This window comes from Gouania willdenowi, chromosome 3 (assembly GCF_900634775.1).
Source record: "Gouania willdenowi chromosome 3, fGouWil2.1, whole genome shotgun sequence".
Classification (NCBI taxonomy): domain Eukaryota; kingdom Metazoa; phylum Chordata; class Actinopteri; order Blenniiformes; family Gobiesocidae; genus Gouania; species Gouania willdenowi.
In genome coordinates, this window is record NC_041046.1 from 17,725,128 (window position 1) to 17,746,714 (window position 21,587).

At 37.9% G+C, this 21,587-nt stretch overlaps 1 protein-coding gene across 1 annotated transcript in view; it reads left to right on the forward strand.

Annotated features, from left to right (window-relative positions):
* Positions 1–21,587, forward strand: part of cd276 (CD276 molecule) — a 146,239-nt gene that overhangs the window by 77,314 nt on the left and 47,338 nt on the right. The window contains exon 5 of the mRNA XM_028443147.1: positions 19,403–19,540. Coding sequence (XP_028298948.1) covers positions 19,403–19,540 — 138 coding nt within the window. The remainder of the gene's footprint in view (positions 1–19,402; positions 19,541–21,587) is intronic.

Consider the following 21,587-nt stretch of genomic DNA (forward strand, 5'->3'; position numbering starts at 1 on the left):
CGTCCGGTCACACCCGGGATAAAGGACGAGGGTTATAGGGAACAGCTACCTTTGACGAACGAGTGCGTGCCTTCACTGCCTTGCACTTTTGAAACTCGGAGGAGCCACTCGCGTTAGTAATTCTCTGGCGCCGCCATCTTTGTTTTGGTCAGACAATGCATCGGCGCACATATTTTGCGTCGACATCATTGACTACGTCGACGCGTTGTCCTGGACCTGGACCTAGTCCTAACCCAGGCCTTCCCCTAAACAAGCCACACTATAGAACTCACTCACACATGCTGTCCCTTACAATACAAAAAGCCAAAAGTGGCACATATTGCGCAACTTTTTGTTAATAAATGTGCCTGTGGCATTTTTCATAAGCAAATTTAACCCAGAATTGTTTTTCTGGTCTGACTTTATTTCAATTAAAAATATTGACATTTACTGTTTATCGTATATCGCCATTTTGAGTAAAACTTATTGAGATATGTGATCCCCAATAGGGAACTCAGTTTAGGACCTGCCTTTTCCCCTCTCCTTTTCCTTCTGTTTTCCCACTTTTCATCTGCCCTTGTGGTGACCCACAGTTCTCCTGCCCATGTCCCCCCATGTTATATGTGATTGTCTTTTCATGTTCTTAGATGGGATAAAACTGTGCTAATTGGTGTGTTTTCTGTGAGTAGCACAGTTTACTTTGTATGTGTTACTGTGTTGTCTTTGTTGTTGTTGTTGTTGCACATCGTATCCTCTTTTTGTTACTGTTTAAATAACTATGCAGTAGTATAAACATACATTTCTTGAATTATTTCCTAACCAGTAGCAGAACCTTTTCCTGCTCAACATAGCTTGACTACACAAGCGTTATGTCTGTGATGAGCTAAATTCCACAGCGTGAGAGAGAGAACGAGAGATTTACAAGGCAGTTTTTTTTTTTTTTTTTTACTATGGTGTCCACGATATATATTTAAAAAAGTGCTGGATGGAAACAAAATATATATCAGTAATAATCCAGCAGAAGCTGCATTTGACAGTGATTTTGACGCAGCTTTGAGGCATAGTTAGGGACTTTTGGAAAAGAGCTGTCAAAGCAAAGCCTCCAGTAGCTCTTTGCCGTTTGTGAAATGACTGTAATAAAGACGGAATGTAAATGTCCCGTAAACGTTACATTTTAATGTTGTTTCTGCAATAAATAATGGGGCTCCTCACCAACATGAGTGGTGAGTTTGGTTACAACGTATTTTATAAGAAATTGAAGAATGAGTTTTATGATTTTGACTCATTAAACAGGGAAATCTTCCAAGATGGGCAGTGTGTATTGATTCAGCTGAGCTCTTAATGGACATGATAAAACTGTTTCAGCTTTTAACGACCACAAGTCTTTGAAACGTGGGGATTAATCATTCCCTGTGACAGTAACTACTTCCTGGTAGCCAACTGTAGCATTTTGTACAATCCAGCTTTATGTTCTTCCGAAAATGTTCTCCTATACTGTCTGCTGACAACTATTCACAGAGTGAAAAGAGCAGTTGAAAAGCTAAGTAGAGATAAAAAAGAGATTCTTAATAAATTCAAATGTACGAGTAAAACTCATGTTGAATTTCAAGAACAAGAGCACTAAAAGCGTAAATCTCTGCCAAGCACCAAATATCCTCTTTTCTAGATATTAGCAGTTATTTGCATCAGTGATCCTCATCATGGTACCATGATCATTCATACTTTAAAGGCTTGGAAGAAATTTTTATCTTCATAAATAACATTACAGTAGGTCCAATGGGCACCCCCATATTTTTGATAAATCTTAATCAGATCCAGATGAGGAGTCAAATTTCATAAAGATTGGTCTATTATGAACCAAGATATTATTATTTATTTCATTTTGTGAATGATGAGACAGGAATTTCTCAGACTAATAAAGAATCAGTATTTTGATTAGGATCTCCTCCAAAATGCAATAGAATCTTCCATGGCGTGAGATAAACAAAATCCCATATGGACATGTTAAAGTTAAATATGTATTATATGAGCCAGCTAAGTTGGCTCATTGGAACCTTTTTTTCTTGTAGCCACTAACTGAGAAAAATTAGAAATGCTGTATTCAGGGGCGGATCGACCGGGGTGGCATAGGTTGGCAGATGCCACCCCAAAACAAAGCCTTGACCCCCAGCTGCCACCCTATTTTGTATGGCACTGAGCTAACGCTAGCGCCAAGTTAACATCACGAAATGCATTTTAATAGTCTTTTCGGAGACAAAAACGGCAAAATGAACTGACTAATGAAAACTTTAGACTTAAATTAAATCACGTTGGCAATATCATCAAGGATCTAAAACGAGCACACAGCGCTAACATATGAAGACGGTGCAACTGCTAATGCTAACAAAACAATTACAGCGACGTCTTATCATCACACTTTTTAGCGTTATTTACAGCTTACTGAAGTGCTCTGTTCATCGTCTCCAAAGATAGAAGGAATTGAACCCTCAATCAGACAGTCTTTCGGCAAATCCTTCTTTATACTGGTGGAGGTTGCAGAAGCAGTCATCCTTGAAGTGCTCCGTGCACACAAAAATGACCTTACCCACAGATGTGGGTACATTTCTTTAAAAAATAAAACTCAACCAGGCACTTTGAAAAGGTTCTGATGCTGGGAGAGGGTGTAATGAAGCGTGTGGGTAACTACATCCAACAACCGAACATTTTGACTTATCCTCTCGTAACTTCGGCATCCTTGAGCTTGGACTACAAAATCGCAGCGAGAAATAAAAATGGCGGATTGCTCGAAGTGTTGGGCCTGGAGTCGATGTCCTAATTTGGCAGTTCCGCTGCAAATACTGTGACGTTATTGTTCAAAAAACGTAATAGAAAATAGAAAAATCGAAACAGATTGAAAAATATGATCAAAACAGAATATAAAGATATCTACGGAGCACCTGAAGAGACTAATTAGATTTTTTCTGTACTTCTAAGCACTCTATATATACAACAAAATGCATTTAAGGGCAAAAAAAGTGGATTTAGCATGATATGTCCCCTTTAAGAGTAAAGGTTGCAGACCTCTGGGCTATAGAAGGTTCATGTCTGTTCACTTCTGTGCGTCTATAAATCAATGTCTGTCAAAGAAAACATGGTGAAGATACTTTGTGAATCTTACAGAAATGAAGAGGATATAATCATTGTGTTTGTTAAGCAGCACTGATGTGTGTCCATGTTTACAGAGAAGTTGATAATACTTGCACTGAAATGACTATTTTCTGCATTTATTTTGTTTTTAATGGTTTAAAGATAAATTGCACAAACATTAACAATATTTTGGTGAAGTAATATTTTGTATCAGGCTTTCCTTAAAGACTTAAACATAACACAACGACATGTGACTGGTTGTGGTCAGTGTGTGTTAAGAAGAGTCACTGTTGCAGTGGTTCTTCTTAACTGTAAATATTGCACAGGCTAATTTGAACCAAGCCATAAAACTGCATTCAGACTTCTTATACTGTGCTGTGTACACTTGGCTGTCATTCAAGTTAAATTGATTGACAATGTTTTGTAATTCCTGTGAAATGAATTCAGTGCAGTAGATAAATTCTGAATTTCTTCAGTCACAGTTATCGTGATGTATCGTGGTTCCTGCAAAGTCACGATATATCGCATCGCGAGGTACCTGATGATACCCGGCCCTATAATTCAGTATGCTTTATGTACGTCTGCTATATGTTGCCACCATTCCTGACCCCCTCTTGCCACCCCATTGAATTTTTTCTAGATCCACCCCTGGCTATATTATAATGAGAGCCAAAGGCACAGACATCTTTTTTAACAAATCTGTCAGTACATATTATCTTCTAATATTGCTGTGGTTGACGCATTGTCTTTGAAAAGGTCTGAGTACTTCTTTAATGGCACTTGTGAATCGTTTTGGTGACTAGCTGAGCTTACAACCTGTTCTTTCCTAATCAGAGATGCTGTCATGTAGACAGCATCCTGTTCTTGTGGATTTAAACTGTGGCTGGGTTTCATCTTAAGCATTGTCACTAAAATGCAAGCCAATCAAAGGATGAGTCACTGAGTCGGTATCATTTGTGCTTTAAATCTGGATTTAGAGCACATTGGATAAAAGGATTAAAATTTACATTGCCTGGTCATTACTGCTTCATAGCAATCTAAAGAGCCAATAGTCAAGTCTATGACTTAGTAGTGTGTGCTTCTGAATTAAATGAACATTTCAATGGATGCTTCAATGGGTGTTTTGCTGAAGTTCAAATTCTAGATTCTATTTCTCACTCACTTCGCATCACGCTGATGCAATGCAGGATATGTTTCAGCAATAAGTGTACTCTTAATAGTGCTGGCAGAGCATTTTATGATGCAGTTTATTCTATGAGCAATGGAATAACCACAATGGAGTTGTAGCTCTTTCACCTTGTTAGATTTTTTTTTTTCAAGTTATTATTATAGATTATTTAATGCTGCTTTACACTGAGCAGGCCAGTTGTTCCAAGTTTTATAGGTTTAACTGTGTGCTATAAAGCCTCTTTTTCAACATCAGCACAAAAAACATGTACCACAGAAATGCCCCAATGACACTTTAAGACACTCAAAGATTTCCCTTGTATATAGAGTTTATAAATCAACAACTGTTGAATAATAATAAAAAAGATGAAAGATAAACAAATGGCGAAAACAAAGAAACAGAAAAAGTCAACAAGAATGTACTTGATACTGACTATTAAGAGTGGGGAAAAAAAATTAATTTTATGATTTATTGCGATTTTTTTGGGTGCTGGTATTAATAATCAATTCTCCTTACCAGAATCTATTTGTTTTATTTTTATTGTGTTTTTTACATTTTCGATGGTGACCACTGGGTGGCGATAATGTACCGACAGGTGAGTGCAAACACGAGGAAGACGTGCAGACAAATCAACGAATTTACAATTTAAATCAAATGTATGGATATACTTTTGATTGATTCCATGGCTAACAGATTTATACATGACCAAAGCTGTATTATAATCTGCTCTGGACAAGTAGCATATTGTTGTACCACAACGGACATTACTGCTCATCTTGTCCGTCACCATCCAGGCATAAAGGTAGAGCAAGATAAGACCGCCGGCAGCAGACCAACGGATCCTGGATGGGATATTAAATATAAACTTATCCAAGTAATGAAGCCAGTCAAGGTGGCTACGTGCTTTATGTTAGATGAGGCAGATCCAACCTTGTCCATCATAGCCTCGCTATGCACAGCTCTTCCAGGCTACACATGCACATGAAAAGAATAACCATCAGCATTTCTAATATGTTCAAATTTACCAGTTTGAGACTGGAAAAAATGTGTTACATTTAATTATATTTTATCCGTGCCTCCACTCCTTTTCTTGGAAGGATGGTGGCTGCTGCGTCGTGGAGCTGATCAGCTGTGTGTGTACTCGAGGTGTGCACATCAGCTGCAGCTTGTTACTATGAAACTCTGACAGACGTCAGAATGATGTCCATGCTGGTCAACTACTTTAACAGTGTCCAACGTAAAACCAGTTTGATCCACGACAGAGTAAATAACAAGTGTAACATTGATAACAGATGACGATGATAACTAATGTGCGCTGATCATTTCTTTCCTCTTAGCTCGAAACGTCAACGTCACACCTACATACTGAGACGTCTTTCTGTTCTTTAGTAATCCACATATACAAGCGTTTCTCTAAAAACAAAGATGTCATATTTTCAATCATTAAAGCTTTTGTTTTGTCAAATCATTATAGAGAAGATAGAGAGCCGATAACTCCCAAAATCTAAAGGCGTTTCTTTTAATTGAAGTCTTTTGCCAGTTAGCAGCTGATTTTGACTGAGGGGAAATACTTTCTCCTGAAGTTAATGATTGGCCATAAAGGGAAAGTGATGCAGTGTGTGTAGTGTGCAGTGAAAGAGTGTCAGTATTCACATGTTCTTGGTCTACACCAGGTTTAGTAAATTACTAAGAGTGAGTCTGTGTTCATTTGAGAGGTCAGTTATTGTACCGTCAGTGGATCAGACCCTTTCATGAGAGTGGTTCGTTTCTGCTTCAATGTGAAGGAAAATACCTGCACGAACATATAGAATTGGCCAAACTACACATAAAAAAATGTCATTTAAACCTTGTATGACCTTGTCTGCTGGTTGCTAACTCTGTAACTTTTTTATTACCAGCTTTATCAGGTGATGTCGTGAGTGTTTGCAGCGCCTTCTATAGCTCCCATGTGGCTCAGATGGCAATTATTACCATTGTAAGAGGAACCAGATGTAGCCCCGGTGTCTCTTTAATCCATTCACTCCAATTTGTTCTTGTCACTCTCGTCTCAGCTCTTGTGCTCAGCATTATCAACCAGGCACATAGTCTGTTTTGGTACTGATAGCTGTCACTACTGATTTTCTCCTACAGGTTCTCCTCTCAGCAACGGTCTCACAGGCGCATCTGGCTTTAAAGCTAATTAAAAATTTAGAAAACTCAACATTGAAAACTGATTGTTGTTTTGCGAATTTCAACATGTATTGCAAGAGGGTCAATTGAAGAAATGGAGCAACTGAAGACGAGAAGGAAAAAAATAAATAGATCAATAGTCCACTCTGCCTTCAACATCTTAATACCACTCTCACCGGAGAGGAGAGGGATGTGTGGAAGTGATGGGCTCTCTGTCAGTTACTAGACATGGGAGGAGTTTTTAATTGAGGTCCCAGTGGGGATGCGAAAGAGTTGGGAGAGAGGTGGAGATGCCCTGTCGGTATTTGATGAGTTAGACATAACACTTGATATCATTCCTCTACCCAGTAACATCCTCTCAGCGTGAACTCAAGATTATATTTTTGCCGTTTTCTGGATAGTGATTGCAATCTTACCTTAAAGGCAAATGGGCATGCTAGATTTTCTTTAAATTATTAGAATAAGTTAAATGAATCTATTATCAGTGGCAGTTTCATGCAGTGTAAACATTAAAAGTTGCCCTGAAGAGCTGACACTGCACTAGTTCAGGGTTACATTTCGGGGAAAATATTCCTGTTATATATACAATATTTTTTTTCCTCTCTATTTCTTTTTTATGACTGACTTTGCCAGGGACTTTAGAAACTGCTGTGTGATGACTAATTTTTAAGCCAGCACGACTGCCATCAAAGCTTAATCACATGCTCAAACCTTTCCTGCACTTGCCGACATTTTTCTTTGTGGCTTGTACTTCACTGAATTCAAATATGTGTTTTTTTTTTTTATTTTTTTTTTATTTTTGCCGTGTAAAACTGAGGCCTATGCTCACACACAGCTTAACATGCGGTCTGCTGATGCTCATTGTGCACTTTGACGTGACATTTAAAATCCATTCTGTACCAGAACAAACAATGTAGCCAGTTCCACATCAGAGCATGTATCTGCAATGATGTGACTTTCTTTTCCTGTTACACTGGCCACCTCCACCCCAGGCCATTGTTTATGTATTCTACAAAGCTATTACAGATCCTCACACCCCTCTGAGTATTATGTAGCTACTGCCTTACTAACACGACAGCATGCCGTTAACTCAGAACTGCATTTGTGGTTAATTAGCCAGTCTACTGGGTATGGGATTACCTTCAATATTTAAGATGAAAGAATTCTGCCTAACCTTGCCCCTGGCATAACTGAGTCAAAATCAAAATCACTGCTTTAAAACTACCTATAATTCAGCAAGGCCCAAAAGCCTATGTTGGACGAACAAACAACTGCCAATATAGCTTGAATTGTGAGGAAGCTACTGTATAATGTGCAAAACCCTTATAAGTTGGAATACAACATTCTCTTTTTAGAACAGTGTTTCTCAAATGTGGGTAGGTGTATGCTACAGGGGGTACTTGAGAGAGAGAGAGGGTAAACTAACAAATGAAAGTATTAGAAATATGGGGGTTTTATCATTTCTATTTTTCATTAAAATTATAACAATACTTAATATTACCAGCAACTCATGAAACAACAAAAACGCACAAAAAGGGGAATTATACTAAATAATAAAAAGAACAGACTAATAATCACAAATTACACAAAATGACACCAAAAACACACTAAGAAATAAAAATACTTACTATTATCATTTTGAAATAAGAGAAAAGATCACTACAAAATACACAAAAATAACAGAGAAACAACCAAAAGACACCATAAAATCACACACAAAGTTAGAAATTGGTAAATAATACCAACAAAAACTTACAAAATAAGAGAAAAATATATTGAAAAATCAAAAGAACAGACAACAAAAAATACACAAAATGACACGGAAAAAATATAAAATGACAAAAAACACACAAAATGATGATTGAAATTATTTTAAATACCGTACTTAAAATACAAAGGTCAGCCTTTGTCCCACATAAGGAGGGAGATGACCGGAAATGATAAAAACTATAGAAATAATTCTATTCAGGAAGCCTAAATACTGTTTCAATCCACTAACTACAACCATTCCAAGATCTTTCACTAATGTCTGCATACCACAAACAAGCTTTTTATTGATTTTGAAACCTAAGAGCAGTCATCAAAGCAATCTATCTTTAAAGTAACAGTTAATCAACGTTAAGACCATCAACAGTTCATTTTGTTTTATTTTTTAAAAATATTGTAATTTTACTAATCATATGAATTGGTAAGTTTGATTAGGAATAAAGCATGGTAGCATGAGTCTTAGCATGGGGCCATTGGAAGAAGACAAAACAATAGTCAACAAATACGTTCCAGCCTGTTTTAGTGTTTTTGCTATCCTCTGGGTGCCTGCTTGGCTTTTATTTCCAAATTCAATTTACAATATTTATCTTGTCCAAACATTCGCTTTAATAACAATAAACAAAAGCCATTAGTAATAAAAACACAACTTGAACTCCAAAAAGAGCTGTTGGACTTAAAGAATTTACAACCAATTTCCATAACACACCACATGGCTAAATATGAATGTTCCAATATAGATGTTCATACATACATTTCAGGACAAGGATAAGCAGGGGTGATACATCACCTTTACTGTTGTCACATATGTACAGGAACATACATGAAATTTGTACTCTGCATTTAACCCATCTCTGAGGAGCAGTTATAGTACATTAAAAAACAAGCAGATTGTGTAACTGATGGGGTTTTCCTGCCAGTTTGAAGCAATTCCAAAAGTTTATTGTGAACGCAAACCGAGCAAAATCAAGATGTTAAAGTTACCAGCCACGGCCAACTTTACACTTTTTCTATTCAGTTCTGTGTCACAAATCACAGGTTCATGAGTCAGGATCCATTGCCTTTCCCCACACACTTGAAGATTTTTTGTCCTTAATATTTACATATGTATAATACTGTACACAATATTTTAACATACTCGCCGCCCCAACCCGTTTTGGAGCTGATTATCGGGACGAATTGGCCATTCATACACTTTAGACCACAGGGAAATGTGTTTGGTTAATCTTATAAAACATAATATAATCTGGTGTTTGTCATTCTTGGTCAGGAAGGGGTAAAGTATTGACAAAAACAGCCCAATTATCTTTATGTGTGTACCCCGATAACCACTGACCACTGAAAATTAAAAGGACAGCCTGAACTACCAATATAAACTACAAGAGTACTACACCACCACAAAGACTTGTACTTCCATTTGTATAGTCAACCGCTGCATATTTCAGAACCTTCTGGAGGACCCCAAAAACCCCTCTATTACTTCATTCTTTTCACCTCCATAGGCCACACTATCATTGACCTCCTTACCAAAAGGCTCTTATAGTTCTCTTACCAAAAAAAGTTGGGGCTATGAGATAAAATTCAAATATACACCCATTACTCTGCTTGAATGTTCATATCTGCACATCATGCACACTGTGTGTCAAGAGAGGGGCAATAATGTCGAACAAATTCTGGAAGTAAATCGGGCAGCAGGTCATCCTAGAGGGAATACAAGGCTTTCCTGTATGCCAACAAAATAGTGAGGTAGCCTCTCACTGAAAGGCTTTCTATTGAAATGCAGAAACCAAGAGGAGGCTTGCTAATGCTGACAAGACAAAAACCTGTCGTCATCTATCTCAGTTTGCCAAGTTTTTCCTCAAAAAGTCTGCGCTTCATCTTCTCCAGTGCATGGAAGTATTCCAGCGTGAGATAAGCAATTATGCCTCTGCCTCATCCTATTTATAATTTTTATACTGAAACTATTATTTGGGAACCCTATCTGGTTTTGGGAAAAAAACCAAGTGTGCCTAGCATTGAAACATAAGATAAAACAAATTATATATAATTCTTTGAATGTAATACAAGTGCGCCCAGTGTGTACCCCTGCCTCGTGCCCGAAGACAGCTGGAGATAGGCACCAGCAGACACACACGACCCTGAAAAGGAGCAAGCGGATCAGAAAATTGATGGATGGGTAATATGAGTGTTCATGCTCATGTTTGTTATTGTCGATTAGGTATGGCCATCTAATTTCTTGTGTTACTGATTATGTTGCAGAAAAGCTGCAAAATCTAAATGTAGTATTTGCACTTCGTTTTCTTTGGTCGCCTTGATTACTACTAGGATGTGATTCAGGTGTGACTTCTTGAGTTTTCTTACTCTGAATTTCATCACACACACAAAAGTATGTACAAGTTCTCTCTTACTTGAAGGTCTGGATGGATGGATGTCTCTATATCTGTCATATGACTCGTGGTTAGTGAGACATATAAATCTCTTTCATGTTTTGAGTGCCTTTGTGGTCTCCAGGGTTGTAAAGACCCTCTGGCAGGGCTGGGCTTTGTCACTTTTTATTCTGTTGGTGAGGACCTGCCTCATCTTACTCCTCTGTGATCAATGCCCTTGTGTTGCTTTTTGCCCACTCTCTCTCTCTTCTAATATTTTTTCAAGTGAAAATGGATAAGGCCAGGTTGTTCAACCTCACAATGAAAGAAAAACCTAATTGACTTTTCCTCCTCTCTTCCTCATTCTTACAGCTTGTCTACAATGAGCCTTGAGGCTCTTTTTAGCCTGTCGACATCCCTCAGTCAAAGGACATTATACTCTTTTGGTCACAGCTTCAGTAGCCAGGGTTTTCCTTAAGGCAGGTAAAACTTTGGCGACAGTTGGTGAGAAAAAAACTTTGATCTTCACTGTCTCTACATAGCAGGAAAGAAATGACAGAGTAGTTTTTGAAGCACTTTATTCCACCAAAGGGGCTGGAAAGAAAACACTCAGAATAGTTGTTTGCAAATCTTGGCTCTTGTATTCACTGAAGCCTAACCAATACCAAAGTTGGCTCCTTGCAAGTCTCCTATAGTGTCTTCCAGAGACTATGCAAGCCTCATTTCTCACTGGCGATATGCCCTGCGTTAAAGGCCCCACCTGGACGTGGTGTGTTATCTTTTTTTTTCCTGCCCCAGTTAGATATCTATTTATTCCATAACAGTCATCTGTGGCCTCCACTGGTACATTTAACACTTATGGGAAAAATCATCCTTTTTGTATAAAAAAGCACTAGTTAGAAATTTGCTCCAGGTGGGCTTGATAAACAAATAAAAATAATGCAAACAATAAATGAGTATGCGTTTATGGTCCCAGTCATTTCATTATGTGGTACTTTAAGGAAATGTGATGGTGCTCAACAAAAAGGTTACAAGATACCAACACAATAACACATCACATTACGTATATAGAGTAATAGCGAATAAAATAACAACTCCATTTTATAGCCTCTGAAACGGCAGTGGTGTTGACAGAGTGCTATAGTAAGACTATTATATGGCATTTGCTTTATATTGAGCAGATGCTCCTGAAGTTATCCTTGCATATTGCATTCATCAGTATGTATGAGAGAGATGATGAGGTGAGGCTACCTTACAAAACTGGGAACACAAGAAACACGACAAACTGAAGATCAAAGAAAATCCACCAGCCAACACACACTGATCTAGCAATCCTTAAATGGTGCAGGAATAGCAATCTGGAGATGAGAAACCCTTGAGTAAACACAGGAGGTACACTGTTCAATCTTTCTGTACTTATACTCTGCCAGGACAGGAGGTGCCTTATAACAAGTTGCAACTATAACTATAACAAAAGCAGAGAAACCACTAGGTAAGATAAAACATGGTCTAAAACAAAACAGAACCTCACCAGAAAAAAGTCTACCGGACGTAAACCTACCACCATCATTCTAGCTCTTAGTGCTGCTCAACAAGTCGGTCATCATCAGCATGAAAAAAACCAACAGATCCCAAGCTGTGACAAATGATACAGTGTTAAAGAGTAACTAGACCCCAAACCCACTTTTTTTTCTGCTGAATACATACAGTATGTTGTTTGGTATTAAGTAGTGCAGTTGGTTGATCCTCGTCCACTATTACAATTGAATTTTGCTATTGGCTGAGACAGATTCTGGTGACCATCATGCATAACCAACTTTCACTGTTGGCCCCACCCCTCCTATAAAAGCTGAGAGGAGGCGGAGGGTTTTCTTCAATCACAGCCCTCCGTGAGCATTAATTCACAGCCCCAATACAGAACTCCATTCTCCATACGTTCCTGTGGTGATGTTTTTGACTCGATAAAGAACAGATTCTGGTCTCTTCGGAGGGTTGATCAAGCAATGTGTTTATGTACAGACACATTGTGTGTGTATCACCGTCTGTCTCTGTGTGTGCTTAAATGTACATGTACTTCTCTTTGCTGTGTGTCTTTATGTGCGTGTGTGAGGTCACGGTGTTCTGAAACTCATGGCAGGAATAGAGCATGGATTGTATATGAGTAATATAGCATATGTGGGGCTGTGTGTGCTGTACGCTTATGCTTGTGGGCTATATATTGTATGTAATAGTTAAGAAGACAACCTTCTGTCACTGCCAGCACTGACCGGCTGCCTGAATGGGCTTGTCTTACTGTTATAGCCGTAACGTCCATAATTGAGGCATTTTTTAATATCCCCCCTCACGGCAGGTCAGCAGAAAGCAGGGGCTTACTTACTCTTTAAAGACTGGTGTGGTGGGTTTCCCTTTATCGAAATGTTGATGTGATGATGTGAAGAATTCTCCGCAGACCCCTTCTTGATATAAACAAAACATTTTATTAATAAAAAGTGAAGATGAGTGTCCAAATTAGACCTTCCATGGCAAGATCTGAGAGCAGCAAAGCCTCCCTCTAAGGGAAAACAGGAAAGCAAACACATATGTTCTGAAGAGAAACCTGAAACCAACATGTGGTGTCTAAATAAGGCTTTAGCTTTGGCACAAAGAGAGGAAGCAACAAATGTTTACCGTGGACCTAAAGGTGATGAAAATCCCATTTGTCAAAGAACTGGAGCCGGAATCAGACACTTTTATGACATACAGCTGCGGTTGCAGAAAGAAACCAGTCTGGGCCCAAGGAACTTCTTTGTTTCCTAAGTCAATATAATACTAACAACTGTGGTTCTGTGCTGGTTGGGTTTAATTGTGAAAACGTGTTCAAGCATGCAAAAAGCCAAACTCAAATTTGGGTAAGAAAAACATATTGCAATAAATGAATATCATATGAAGCAGTCAACACACCTCACTAGTAAACAGAGTCACCGGAACATATACTGTTAAAGGGGCCGTATGTAGAATTTGTAAGCAATTTATGCCACCACCAGGAAGCAATACGCCTTTGAAGCGTCTAGTCTGCCGGAAATTAAAAAGAAGAAGAATCCTCCACTCTCAAGCTCTCAAGGCGTCAACAGGACGAATACAAGTGTATAGTTATTTCAGAAGATGACATCTTCAAGTATTTCACCTCCAAGTGAACCAGAAAGTAACCCTGCTCCCAGCAGAGGCTGACAAAAATGAGTTCACGCCTGAGATGGCCTAGTTCAGGGACAGCCCTGCTGTAAATGGGCTTATACTCACCTAACCGGTGGAAAAAAGGTACTACAGGTTGGCCGGGCCTGCAATATTTATTAATGTATATATAACTATGTAATCTAAAAAAATCACATATGGCATGACAGCTAAGGACATGTTTCTTAACAATCAAATTTTGATTTGAGGTATTTCAGACATATTTAAAAGTTTAAAATTCACAATAATTCTACATATGGCCCCTTTAAAGGGGACATATCATGGTTTTAAATCCTTTCTTTTTAGATATAAATCATACAGTTGTGGTCTATATAAAGCGGAACTGCAATGCTTGGGTCTGAATTCCTCATTATTATAGCTCCACAGGCCCCTTTTCTACCCCTTTTCTGATGTGCTTCTGAGAGCAACTCATTTTGGTGCGGTCTCTTTAAATGCAAATGAGACACTCCATACCCCGCCCCCTCTTCAGGTTACAGAGGTGACACTCTATTCAAATCCACCCTGCTCGGCCATTTTTGTAGTTTGATAGAAGAGATGTGGCTATGTAGCGGCGCATAAACTTTTTATTCAGAGGTTATTTACAAAATGTCAACAACGGAAGACTTGTCCATCCGGCCTTACATGTTTGAGCCAGAGTCTGAGCCAGCGGAGCGAGATGAAAATGAAGATGATGAACCTGCAGATCCCTAACAAGTGAGCTAACACAAGCAACCGAGCTAACGCTAGCGCCAAGCTAACGTCACGAAATGCATTTTAATACAGTCTTTTCGGAGACAAAAACGGAAAAATGAAATGACTAATGAAAACTTTAGACTTAAATTAAATCACGTAGGCCATATCATCAAGGATCTAAAACGAGCACACAGCGCTAACATATGAAGTCTGAAGACGGTGCAACTGCTAATGCTAACAAAACATGACAGGGACATCTTATCATCACACTTTTTAGCGTTATTTACAGCTTACCGAAGTGCTCTGTTCGTTGTCTCCAAAGATAGAAGGAATTGAACCCTCAATCAGACAAAGTCTTACGGCAAATCCTTCTTTATACTGGTGGAGGTTGCAGAAGCAGTCATCCTTGAAGTGCTTCATGCACACAAAAATGACTTTACCCACAGATGTGGGTACATTTTCATAAAAAAACATTTTCGAAAAGGTTCTGATGCTGGGAGACGGTGTAATGAAGCGTGTGGGTTACTACATCCAACAACCGAACATTTTGACTTGTCCTCTCGTAACTTTGGCATCCTTGAGCTTGGACTACAAAATAAAAGCGAGAAATAAAAATGGCGGATTGCTCGAAGTGTTCGAAGGGCCTGGAGTCAATGTCCTAATTTGGCAATTCCAGTGCAAATACTGTGACGTCATTGTTCAAAAAAACGTAATAGAGAATTGAAAAATCGAAACAGAGATATCAACGGAGCACCTGAAGAGACTAATTTGAACTTTTCAGTACTTCTATACAATCTAAATATACATCAAAATGCATTTAAGGGCTAAAAAAGTGGATTTAGCATGATATGTCCCCTTTAAGTCAAACAAAAAAAGAGGAGATTTTTTTTATATCAGCTTTTTGCTGATATTGTCCATTTATTTTCCAATTTCTGATATTAACTGATACTGATATACTGTATACATAGTCCCTATCCCCACAGGTCACATTATCACGCCATGGGATTAACATATTAACCCTAATTTTATGTGATGCCCCACTGGATGTACAGTGAGCAAAATAACTAATTCAGCTTCAATATATGTGAAAAAACTGATGCCAATGTCAAGCGACATTGCATTTTATGACAAAATTTGCTTTACAACCTCGGTGGGCCGATAATGTTGTGCTTCTTTAATAAAAAGCTAAACAATTAGTTTTTTGAAATTTGAAACATGGTTTTTGTGTTACTTCTTAGTTTCTGCCACCGTCATGTCCCCGTTGGGATTTCTTACCTCATTAATCTAAAATTACTGGGCCATGGCATAACAGTGTTTTGTGAGAGATCCTGAGCTCTGCTGTCTAAGATGACCCTTTTTGTTTTGGTCCAAATATTTATACTATAGATTAAGATTAATGCCTTAAACCTCTATGAGCGAAGTCATTTAATATCTGATTTTCCTCTGGGAATAGGCTGCAGTGGGTAGCACAACAATGCTGCAATGTGGTACTTTGTCAATTGTGCGTGTCACAGGACTTTTAGTAGACGTTAAGGTGCGATATGACTTAATGCAGGTCATACTCTTAAACTGCAAATTATGAGATATTCCTATTGTGTGTATTTCTAAATATGTTTGCTAATATGTATACAGAGCATTTTGGGAGCCAGTGTCTGTGAACAGAGGCAGTGTGATAGAGCAGCCCAAAGCACTCATCCTCGCACAGGGAATCAGGAAACTGAGAAGAAGAGGATGGGTAAACAGAGCCATTAGAGACAAATCTATTTCAGAAGAAAACAAAATCACATCAACAAACAAGAGAAAGAGAAAAATATGATCCTGCAGCCCTTTGGGCCTCAGCGCTGCAATGACACCCGACTATAGCATTTGTCTTTATCAGTCTGCCTTGAGGGAAAGAAAGAGAGAAAGAGTGTCTGAATCTGAGGTGGGATGGTGTGCAGGTAAATACGAATAAGAGCCCCATGGAAACAAAATAATCTGTTTTCTTTACTCTTTTTAAAAAAAAGTCACACGTTATTTGTCTTTTGTAAGGTGTGAATAGCACGTGGTGGATTTTCCCTTGTTTAATGCATATTTTATTATTTTCCATATTGTCATTTCTTCTGTGGAGCAGAGTGAGACACTCAGTGGACAGTGAGTCAGAGCAGAGCACCATCAGTCATGGCATGCCTGTGGGGGCTTATGCACCTTATCAAAATGACAAGATTGACTTTTTAGCTTTTATTCCTTTTTCTTTTTTGTTTGTTTGCCTATATGCTCCTTTGTACAATGACTTTGATATATACAGTGCTGGGAAACCATAAAATAACACAAATGAATAATGTGATATTAAGTAATTAAATAATTATTGATAATGCTAATTAGCGATTCACACTATTTACTATTAATTCACACCATTGCTTTAGGTAATTTAAAGTTGTGTTTTAAAATCTACACACAGATATAATCATAATGAGACTAATGTGTTAATTAGCACCTAATATTTCATAAATTAGTGTAAAAAAAAATAGGGATGGATGAGAGTTTAATTTTATTTTAAATTCAAAATACTGCAGCCTTCATGCTGCACATGGAAAATGTATCGATAAAACACGTACTGTTTCTTGACACTTTTATTTATTGTGATTAAAAGTCTTTTATTGCTAAGCTACACAAATGCACTATGGAAGAATCAAATAATTAGATGGGCATCCCTGATAAATCCCTATAGGACAAACAGGTAAGGTTATTTTTAAACTTTCTTTGCATTAGTAAAATGAAATGTAATTTTCATTTTACTTGTAACATGTTTATCAACTCTAACATTTTTTTTTTTAGAAAAATGGTTTTGTAGATTATGTATTTTTGACCAACTGCTTAACAAGAAAAATTTGCATCAAATATGCACCAAATCTCATGAATGGTTTGAAAGCATGGTTTCTTTATCAAATGCAATAAACTTGGTGAATAAATGATTGGCTCTCATGAACACCAAAATACATTAAAGATTAAACTGCACGTGTGCATTTTACTGGTCAAATATTATCAAATACCATTTATGTTTTAAAAAGAGCCTGCTATATTTACTTTTTGAAAGATTACAGCAGAAGTGCATTCTTTGTTATATCAGCAAAAGTGGATTCTTTGTTATATCAGTGAAAATTGTGATATCTATTAATACCCTGAGGTAGAAAAAAGAACACATCACCTTCTATCAGATCATGTTTAAAATGATGATGCTATTCTGTGTTTCTCTTTTATTTAACTACGGTATTAGCTAAATTCCTAAACGATGATGCAACATTCACTTCCTCAGTACCTGATTCATTCTGACTAAAACCAGTCAAATGAAAACGCTGCTCATTTATTTGAGCTGCATTCTGCACACTTACTTATTTAGGCATGCAAAGCTTTTGCAGTGGAGTGCCTTTGAAATACCACAGAAACTGCACCGTCAATGTAGGCCTTTTGATAATAATAAAAAAAAAAATGTTTTTTAGATGTTCTAAGTGCAGATTGTAGCTCAATCCAATATCAGTGGAGAAACTTGCGTGTCAATGGCATGTTAAGTAAAACATGACAAAAAGGTCATGACTTCTAATCAGGATAATTGTCTTTCATAGCATCTGTTAGAGACTGATTGACTGAGAGTTTTTTTTTTTTTTTTTGGTTTTCTTTTATCTTAAAATGGAAGGACTCTTCGGTTTGCCCTCCTTATTGGATGTCTTGTCAAATATCCTGTGTGTCTGTCTTCACAGCCTATGCCAAGCTCTTACAGATGCTTCATTACTGTGCCTTTCCAAAGCTTGTCCATTTTTTTTCTTCTTGACTCTGCCCTGAGCGAGCGCTCTGTGAGGGAAGCCTGTTTGTGCCGCAGCCAGGCTCACAGCTATTTAGCAGCTCTGATGTACAACCCCACGCCCCGCCGCCACCCCGTCTCAATACCCCAAGGGAAATTTGTCTTTCTCTGATATTTCTTTTTTCTATGCTGACTAGTTTTTCTTATTTCTACCCATCAGTTGGTCAGTATGCTGCCTCGAATGCTGATGGATAATTGACTGGCTAGTGTTTTAATTGTGAATCTACCTGACATTAGTATTGTATAGTAAATACAAAACATTATCTATAGCTGTGTTTCCATTACAGATTTTTTTGCTAAATAAAATCCATATTTCTAAATGCAAACACGTAAAAACAAGCAATGGGAACGGAGGCAGAGGAGGAACGTGCCTTTGGGAGGGGGCGTGGCCTCCCTCTGCCTTACAGCGGAATGAGACTGTGCAGCTGTTTAGTAATTAGGGCTGTGAAACGCTCAAAATGCAGACACATTCAAACTTATAGGTACTGTAGGCTATTGGAAATGGAAAAATAAACAATATAGAATTATATTAGAATTAAAACAAATAATCAAAATATCAATTCACCCTTGGGTAGGCACTGCCTACCTTGCCTACTCTGATGGCAGGTCACTGATATCTAGTCAATTAATCATTAAATAATCAAAATGATATGTTGTGATTGTGACGATTATAAAATAAAGTATTTTACATCTGATTGCATTGAAGCAATATGCAGCCAAAACTGTGCCAATACTCTTGTGCGACTGGTAAGCTAGCTGCCATCTGGATTCAATTGAAACACTCGAGTGTCTTAATTGGCCACTAGAAAAGGAGCTCTTACTCTCACTCGGTTCACATCAAAGTTCACACTCATTCCTCATTTCTCTCTCAAAGTGGAAAGCGGAGATGAAGTGGATGTTATCACCACAACGATGATCATCGTGGACATTGTCACTGGAGGCCTAAGTCGTTGATAGTTTGCTGTTGTTAATAAATGGAGCCCTGTTGATGAACTGATTATTACAGCTGTGGCTGTTGTGCTCCATTTTCACTCTGGAGCAGTGAATACTAAGCGTCTGTTGTCTGTGTCCTCCTGCTCCTTTTTGCTTTAGGTCAGAACGTCAAGTTCCCAGCAGTGGCTTTGTGGGTGACGATTGGCCTGGCTGTGTGTCTGCTGGTGCTGCTTGTAGCCCTGGCTGCTGTCTGCCGCAGGAAGATCAAGGAAAGCTGTGAGGAGGCGAGGAGAGAAGGTATGGAAAACTTAAGCGAAAAGGAATAGACACTAATCTGCATATTTAGCATCCCCTCAACTTTCTCAGGAGAATATGAATGCATTATTTGTGGCAGTGCTTCATTATGAGCAGTGGGGGGTTGCGTCAACAATAACGGTACTCAAGTAAAAGTACAATTACTTCATAATATAATTACTCAAGTAGAAGTAAAAGTACTCATCAAATAAGTACTTGAGTAAGAGTAAAAAAAACTACTCAAGTAGTGAGTAATTTCAGATACAATTTATGACTTCTAAAACAAACCACGACTCCTTGACTGAGAGGCTTGGATACATTCATTAAAAATAAATGTAGCCTGCATAAAAAACAGAATCAACATACAGTAATAAAGTGTGTCTAAGTCAGTGGTTCCCAGCTTTTTTCGGGTTTTTCTGGTGACCCCACTTTTTCTCTGAAAGTATTAAGGATTAGTGCACAAAGTGACAAGATGCGCCAGCTCAGTTATTTTTTATAATGAGTTTTATTTGAATTATATTTATATTTGAGAAAGTGAAATAGAATACACTTGTTTGAGATTGTGTGTGGTGTTTTAATATAAAAAATAAAAATAAATATTTAAGCTTTTTGAGCTTTCTGCCTCTTTCTGCACTGTATATCTATTTCTGTGATATTAGATATTGTTTTTTTAATTGTGCAAAATAGATCAATAAATAATTAAATAATAACAATTCATCGGACATTTATTTAGCTTTATTATTACTAGATGCTTCAGATGATCCCATTTTATTTCCAGGCGACCCCACCCCAAGGTTGTTAAACACTAGTGTCTGTCTATATATACAGTATATATATATATATATATATATATATATTATCAGGCCATCACGTTTTCTCAGATTTGAAGTGAAATTTTAAAAGTCTAGATTTCCATCGTTTTTGGCTAACAAAGTAGGAAGTGCATTATATGACGTCTGAAAGGTAAACAGGGTATGATTGTGGGGCTGTGGATGTACCTGCAACTTTTCTGAGGGAGACAACAGCGTGACGGTGTTCACAGTGAGGTAAAAGGGCGGTGCCACACTTCCATCCTGCTGTGTTGCGTCTGAGCTCGTTTGAATTTATTTTTAGACAAATTGATGTAACAAAATGCATGTAGCCCAAAGTAACGGAATAAAAGTACATATATTTTCTCACAAATTTATTCGAGTAAGAGTAAAATCATTCTGCAAAATAACTACTCCGAAAAGTACAATTTATTAAAAAAGATACTCAAGTACATGTAACGCATTATTACCCACCACTGATTATGAATAATAACAAGCATTAAAACGAATAGTTCTATGTCTGTTCTTTGATTTCAGTGGCCTTCAGCACAAACATTATAACCAATTGTTAAATAATGAACGTTAACCTGATGCTCTTGTTCAGTTTATCCTAAAGCTTTCAGTACGTGGAAAAAAACTAATTTAACCATTCACTTTATGGACCAGTTGATCAAATGCAATGTTTTGCCAAGATCATATAAGAGGCACAGTGAGCACATGAGGGAATGAGCAGAAAAGCTTGATGAGATGTTAACTACTCAAGGAATTGTTTGAATCTAGGGGGAGTAGTGCTTAATGCGAATAGGCAGGATCTGGAATGATGCGACACATCTCTTCAGAGGAGAGGAACGTCATTACACGGGTCCAGTAATTAGCATTGTAAAATAGCCAAGGATTGCCACAAGTGCGAGGAGAAGAAGTTTAGAAATGAGATAGATAGTGCAAAGCCACCAGCTCAGCTGTAATGAGATCCGCTCAGAGTGGAGGAGACATTTAAATAAAGGTCAGTCAGTGTCTGCACCCGGGCCCAGAGGTTTAAAATAAATATGGAAGTGACACAGACTCACAGTTAAGAGTAAATAGCTCCATGGTAACATATGAAATCAAATGAAATGGGCAGAGAGAATGATAATGCAGTTCCACCCACAGGCAAATGGCTGCCAGTATGTGGGTTGTAGGTCTATTTTCCTCAGTGGTCTCTGCTGGTCTCACCGGCAGCCCTGACACTAAAGGCAGGATTG